Genomic DNA, 7,764 nt, shown 5'->3' on the forward strand with positions numbered 1-7,764 from the left:
TAACCTACACATCTCTGACACTAAGGGGTAATTTAGCATGGCCAATCCACCCTAACCTGCACATCCCTGAGCACTATGGGTAATTTAACATGGCCAATCCACCCTAACTTGCAAATCTTTGGACTGAGGGAGGAAACTGGAGCACCTGGAGGGCACCCGCACAGAGAACATGCAAACTCCACACAGACAGTCGCCTGAGGCTGGATTTGAACCCAGATCCGTGGCGCTGTGAGGCAGCGGTGCTAACCACTGAGCCACCGTGCCGTCTCTGAAAGGGGCCGGGGGCTGAGCTGCAGTGTACGCAGAAAATGTGGCGCCCCCGCCCGTACTCCGCAAGGCGCGGGTGACCTTTGACTTGCAGCGAGGTGACCGACCCTCCCAACACCCCAGGCCGATGCAGCCTCCTCCCACCTCCTGCTTGCCTCTCCTCCTACTCTGCGAGCCCTCTGTCCATTCTCCAAATTAGACTCGGTTGTGAGTGAGTAAAAGGTCCCTCAGTACCATTCTAAGCAGACTAAAACTACATTGTGGAATCATAAGTCAGAAGAAATAGAGAACCGAGCCACAGTTAAGAGAGTCATATAGCATGGAAACAGTCCCTTCAGTCCCTAATCCCCAAACTGTACTAATCCCACCTCCCTGCGCTCGGCCCGTATCCCCCATTTCTTATTCATGGATTTATCTAAACATCTTCTCAGCGTTGTAACTGTACCCGCATCCACCACTTCCTCAGGAAATTCATTCCACACAGGAACCACCCTCTGTGCAAAGGAAAACCTGCCCCCTCCCCATGTCCCTTTTATATCTTTCTCCTGCACGTTCTCAGACACAAAGCAACCAAAAGCTATCGCCCCCTTCCTTTACATCAAAGCCATATCAGCTATGCCTTCCAGACTACTCACACCCCTTGGCATCATGGTAGCCCACAAATCTACCAACCCACTTAAACAGTGACTGATGAACCGAAAGAATCCATGACGTCAGCAACACTAACGTCATTTATAAGATACCATGTAAAAAACGCTACGTTGGACAAACAAGCAGGAAACTTGCCACCAGGATACACCAATGGGACACCAAAAGGCATGACCCACTATCCTGTCTATCTTGGGCAGCACAGTGGCTCAGTGGTTAGCACAACTGCCTCACAGCACCAGGGACCTGGGTTCAATTCCCACCTCGGGGCGACAGTCTGTGTTGCGTTTGCACGTTCTCCCCCCCCCCCCTCCGTGTCTGAGTGGGTCTCCTCCAGGTGCTCAGGTTTCCTCCCGCAGTCCAAAGATGTGCAGGTTAGGATGCATTGGCCATGTTAAATTACCCATAGTGCTCAGGGATGTGCAGGTTAGGATGGATTGGCCGTGCTAAATTACCCATAGTGCTCAGGGATGTGCGGGTTACGGTGGATTGGCCATGCTAAATTACCCATAGTGCTCAGGGATGTGCGGGTTACGGTGGGTTGGCCATGCTAAATTACCCGTAGTGTTAGGTACATTAGTCAGGGGTGAATGTAATGGAATGGGTCTGGGTGGGTTGCTATTCGGAGGGTTAGTGTGGACATGTTGGGCCGAAGGGCCTGTTTCCACACTGTAAGGAATCCAATCATACAGACAAAGAAGGACACCACTTTGACTGGGACAACACACACACACACCCCCTAGGCCAGGCAAACCAAAGACACGCACGAAAATTCTTAGAGGCATGGCATTCTGACCGGAATTCCATCAATAAACACATCGTTTTAGACCCGATCCACCTTCCCTTGAAAAAGGAACCGGAAGTGACATCACCCACCTTAAGAAACAAAGCCCTATTGAATTGAATTTATTGTCACATGTACCGAGGCGCAGTGAAAAACTTTGTCTATTTATAAATATAGATTAGATTAGATTAGATTACTTACAGTGTGGAAACCGGCCCTTCGGCCCTACAAGTCCACACCGCCCCGCCGAAGCGCAACCCACCCATACCCCTACATCTATCCCTTACTTAACACTACGGGCAATATTAGCACGGCCAATTCACCCTGACCTGCACATCTTTGGACTGTGGGAGGAAACCGGAGCACCCGGAGGAAACCCACGCAGACACGGGGAGATTGTGCAAACTCCACACAGTCAGTCGCCTGAGTCGGGAATTGAACCCGGGTCTCTGGCGCTGTGAGGCAGCAGTGCTAACCACTGTGCCGCCCACGAGGTGAGGCATACCGCCAATACTTCACCAGAGACTCTCCCTGATGACGTTACCTGGTATGGTGACGAAACATCTGAAAACAAGCCTTCCAGCTCAGCGAGCTGACTTATCTTTCTCCTCTCACTGTCAAAGTATTCCCAGTTTTGAACTCCTCCACCCTATAAAAGCTACTCACCATACCTAGGCCCCCTCATGATTTTAGAAACCTCTTTCAGGTCACCTCCTACGCTCTAGCGAAAGAAGTGCCAGCCAACTCAAACCATCCATCCCAGGCAACAGCCTGGTAGATCCCCTCGGGACCTTGCTCCAATTTCACAATCTCCTCGATGATCTGTTTTAAGTAGCCCTGATAACCAGTTTGAGGAGGTGGTGGTCACAGGATTGGAAATGGTAACTCTGCTCTCTCCCCACTGCCAGATCTGTTGGGTTCCACCAGCGATCTCGGTTTTTTGCCGTCGAATACGTCTCGGCCGCATACTGGCTGAAATTGCTGATGTCCAGAAAGACTTGGGGCGCATTAGCGCAGAAGGTCAGCAAGCAGAGGTCAGGCAACACGTCATTGATTGGCCTTTATAGGAACGGGAAGTCTCCCTACCATCGCGTAGGGCTTCAGCGAGTCCATACCTGGAGTACTCTGCACACCTTTGGTCCCCATTACCTAGCGGAGGATCGTATTTGTGAAGTTTCTGGCTCCCGTGATCAGGAGGTGACCCCCGTATCGAAATTGGAGGTCAGAGGTGATCTCTTTCTGCAAGACTCTGAAGGCACTCGAGAGGTTACACACTGTTTTCTCCTGACTGAGGAGTCTAGAACTGAGGGCGGGCCGAGGATGCACAATCTCGGGATAAGGGGCCAATCCTTCAGTACTTGGATAAGGAGAAGTGAATCTTGGGGTCTCTATCTCAAAGGACTGTGCGTGCCCTGTCACGGGATCACTCAAGGCAGAGGGAGATGCAGGGCCCAATGGCTGCCCTCTGTGTTGTAACCATTCTCCGATATCTACGATAGATTCTACACGCAGTCAAACAAGGGGTAGGGAAATGGGTCGCAAAGAGGATTTAGAAAATCAGTCTAATGGTTATATCAGGCTAATGGATCAATGGTTATATTGAATGGCAGAACTCCAGGGATGTTTGGTCTACTCCGTATGATCTCAGAGGTATGAGGAAATTAGATGGGCCTTGAGGGGAGTGTGACTCTACAGTAACTATGCAAACATGGACAGAATGGCTGAGGTATCACTTTAACTCAACTTGACTTTTGAGAATTTGCATTCAGTAAACAAATGAAGGAAGGTCGCCAGTTGGTTTTCCTAACTGAGTGAATCTTTGTAAACCTGAATTCTTGCCCTTTTTTTTGTTGCCATATTGAGAGTGCGGAGAAGAATTAGGCCATTCGGCCCATTGAGTCTGCCTCTGCCATTCCATCATTTCCCAACTCCTGCCTTCTCCCCGTAACCTTTGAACCCCTTACTCATTGAGGACCTATCTACCTCTGTCTGAAAAGAAAAAAACCCCACTCGATGACTCAGCCGTCTCTCTGGTCCCTTATCGTCCCTGTCAGGATGATGAAGGCTGCTTTGGAGGGAGTTGGGACTTGAACCCTAGGCCTTCAGGCTTCAGAGGCAGGGACACCACCGAAACACAAACACTCGCTCAACACTCCAGGCTCCGTTCCTGCACTCCGATTCCCCCCACCCCGGGAGCGAGTCTCCAACCCTGAACTTTGCGACTCGAGGCACGGAGCTGAATTAAATTTTAGATCGACCTTTGCCCTCCCCTCCCCCCACCCACCCATGTCTCCAAGCTTTGGCAGGGTAATTCAGTGGGGCAGACCGTAACCTCTCCGGCTGAGTTAGGTGAAAGATTACCCTGAAGTTACCCGTTTCTCCAGTCGCCTTTCCGCGCTGAGTCACAAGCTGTGGGCAACAGTCCCCGAAATAGGGCCCTCTTTACACTCCTGGCTGAGGTGCAGAGGTCAGATTTTTTTAAAAAAAAAATCTCCCCTTTCATCTCAAAGGGTGGGCACAGAAAACCAGGATGAAAACTAGCCAAGTGACTGCCCGAAGTCTGATCTTCCATGCAAAGGACAAGTTACACACTCAAATATCCGTTCTCGCTACCAAACCTTGATATTTCGGTTTTTTTTTTTCGCTCTTTGAGAGCAGGACTGGGAAGTAATCCTGAAGTCGTGCATTTCGGGTGTACCATAAACTACAAAGCATTAGGGAAAGGAAATGGTACGCAGAAATTTCCTGGCCTGTTTCATGTCTGGGTACTTGTGCACTGTCGTTAAAATGGCTGCCTTGCAATCACCCTCGAGATCTGAAAATGTCGGCTCGAGTTCAGAGGGTAAGGGGTAACGATAATGACAAACACTGCAGGGTAGGAACTGACTTCAAAGGCTAATTGCTGACGGCAGCGACGGAGGGTTTTTATTTCGCCACAGAGTGAGTCAGTTCCCCACCCAGCCGCTGGTCTGATTTGATATTTTAAGAAGTGGATAGTTGGGTCTGTCTTAGTGTGGCACGTTAATGGTAATTAACAGGGCCCAGACAGGACGGGAGCAGCAATCACTCTAAATTGTGTGCTCTGGCAGTAGACGTCATAATTTCTTGGCTGCGGTTTACATCACTCAATTATTTCCAGTTGAACACACTGATTAGAGACTGGCTTTGTATGGTATGATTGCTGGACTATTAATCCAGAGATGGTAGTGTTCTGGGAACCCGAGTACAAATCCCACAGCAGGAGATGGTGCAGTTTGAATTCGATGAAAATCTGGAATTAAGGGTCTGATGATGATGATGATAGTCAGAGGAAACCCATCTGGTTCACTCACGCCCTTTAGCGAGGGGAAAACGGTCTTCCTTTTGTGGTCTGGGCCTATATGACTTCAGACCCAGAGCCAATGACTCTGAACTGCCCTCTGGGCAATCAGGGATGGGCAATAAATGCCAACCCCAGTTGGCGATGCCCACATCCGATGAACGAATTAAAAAAAAAATTGAGGCGGAACAAATATATTAACCACATCTATTTGCCTTCACGCAGAGCGCTTCAGAGGACACCACCGTCCTGTGGCCAAACATTGCAACTTTCCTTTCACTCCACAGCTCCTGGGCCTCCTCCATCACCACTCCCTTACCACCTGATCCCTGGAGGAAGAACGCCTCAGCTTCCGCCTCAGGACCCTCCAACCCCATGGCATCAATGTGGACTTCACCAGTTTCCTCATTTCCCCTCCCCCGGGCTCCTGCCCGAAACGTCGATTCTCCTGCTCCTCGGATGCTGCCTGACCTGCTGTGCTTTTCCGGCCCCACTCTCATCTTGACTCTCCATCTCCAGCATCTGCAGTCCCCACCTCTGCCTATATTAACCACAGAGCCGACCTACGGCTTAAGGAGTGTTTAGATACAGAGGAGCTGTCCCTATCTCTGAGCAAGGAGCTCCAGGTTCAAGCTCCCATCGGGGAATCAGATGTCTTATAAAGGGCTAACCACTTGTACCTCGGCTGGTCTCACAGTGGATTCCACATAAAGGGCCATTTGATCGCAGAAATATCCCCCGAGAGTGCGCGGAGAAGTTACACACTGCTTGATTTCGTGCAGTGGGAGAAGATTGAACAGCTAAAGCACGTTTAAAGGCTTGCGAGATAAGATGGATTTTAAGGACACATGCATTTGAGTAGCCCTGCAAACCTCAGGCATCAGTTTCACGTCAGTTTCAGGCCACTTTGCGTCCCCTCCCGGTTCTGATCCCCGATGAACGGGAGTCACTCGGCAAGAGGGCACCCATTCACCATCAGGACCTTCGGCACAAAGCGTTTTCAATCACTCTTCGACCCAGAGCTAGTTTCGCACCCTTTAAAGACTCCGTTCCGGTTTGAGGATGAACGTTGCTGCCGGGTTGGATCTTACTGTGCTCAGAGTTGGCTGGAAAACCCATTTCCCTTTTCCAACCCCCCCCCCCCCCCCCACACAGATACACGGTCGGACGGAGTGAGCTCTGCACACCCTCCGCGCATTGACACTCGATCCACACGTTAAGATCACCCCACAGACTGGCTTTCCGACTCTCACGCCCAATGACCACCAACATCTCCGGAGTGGGAGGACCACTCGACATGACAGCCCTGGTAGGGTTTCACAACGGTTGGGCTGCTCATCTGAAGTTTGATTAATAGCAACACTCTATAGCCAAGTGCGTGTCGGACAAAGAGCCTATCTGTGCACACAGAGAAACCTGTTTGTCTGTACCAACGTGGGCTGCCCAATAGGAGACAACAGCGAAAAGCAGGCTGCTATCATGTGATCGACGTGTTCAGCAGCAAGAACAGGACTTGCTGGCAAAACTCTGCAGCATCTGTCGAAAGAGAGTAAACGTTTCCAGTCCAGTGACATTTCGTCAGTGACCCCAAGCTGGTTACCAGGGCTGTTTAAAACAGAGCATCAAGGATATTATTAAATTGGGGCGGATTCGGAAAAAGATTGACCCAGGACGTTGCCAGGAATAGAGGGGTTGAGCTTTAAGTTCAGATCAGAGTGGTGCTGGAAAAGCACAGCAGGTAACAGGCCGCATCCGAGGAGCAGGAAAATCGACGTTTCGGGCATAAGGCCTTCATCAGGAATTGAGCTTTAAGGAGAGGCTGGTATCTCTTTTACTGGAAGGTCGGAGGCTGAGGGGGTGACCTTATAGAGGTTTATAAAATCATGAGGGGGCATGGATAGGGTGAACAGCAAAGGTCTTTTCCCTAAGGTGGGAAAGTTCAAAACTAGGGGGATGATTTGTGGATCGAGCTGCCAGAGGAAGTGGTAGAGATGGGTTCAGTTACAACAGTTAAAAGACAGCTGGATGGATATTAAAATAGGAAGGGTTTAAGAAGGATATGGACCTAGTGCTGGGCAAATGGGACTCGATTAGGTTCGGATATCTGGTCGGCATGGACGAGTTGAACCGAAGGGTCAGATTCCACGCTGTATGACTCTACGATATTTGACAGCTGAATTCCTTTCATTGGACCCTTTTTAGATTCTTCCTTCCCCCGCTCCCCCACCATCTCCGAAAGGTACAATTGACTCGAAATTCGCAAATGAAATGAAAGTTCAAAAATAACGTTACGTAAAGTGCTAAACTGTTCAGTTTCTTGCAAAACAGCCCATGTCTGCTCACACAGTCACAGGTTATCATTGCCATTGTCAGTCCATATCAGATACGCAAACTGAGGGGCTTTACGGGGCCTGACTGACTTAGAGCACCCCAGAGGGACTGCCCCAGGCTCTGGCACGTCCCCTCAGTGCACAATCCTGGCGTGTGCTGGGCTGCAACATTCGGTCAATAACAGCTCTTCGCAGGTTTCAGCACAGACCCAGACAGCTGGGTTGATGGTTCCTGCAGCAGCAGCTGATGCTTATAGAGTCATAGAGATGCACAGCACGAAAACAGACCCTTCGGTCCAACCCGTCCATGCTGACCCAGATATCCCAACCCAATCTAGTCCCACCTGCCAGCACCCGGCCCATATCCCTCCAAACCCTTCCTATTCATATACCCATCCAAATGCCTCTTAAATGTT

The 7,764-nt window shown here is 50.2% G+C and overlaps 1 protein-coding gene across 1 annotated transcript in view; it reads left to right on the forward strand.

Moving 5' to 3' along the window:
• LOC122542987 (S-adenosylmethionine synthase-like) overlaps nt 1-7,764 on the forward strand; it is a 48,950-nt gene that overhangs the window by 23,294 nt on the left and 17,892 nt on the right. The window contains exon 2 of the mRNA XM_043681132.1: nt 2,608-2,920. Within this exon, the coding sequence (XP_043537067.1) occupies nt 2,608-2,920 (313 nt within the window). The remainder of the gene's footprint in view (nt 1-2,607; nt 2,921-7,764) is intronic.

The sequence above is a fragment of the Chiloscyllium plagiosum genome, chromosome 42, assembly GCF_004010195.1.
Source record: "Chiloscyllium plagiosum isolate BGI_BamShark_2017 chromosome 42, ASM401019v2, whole genome shotgun sequence".
NCBI classification, from domain to species: Eukaryota; Metazoa; Chordata; class Chondrichthyes; order Orectolobiformes; family Hemiscylliidae; genus Chiloscyllium; species Chiloscyllium plagiosum.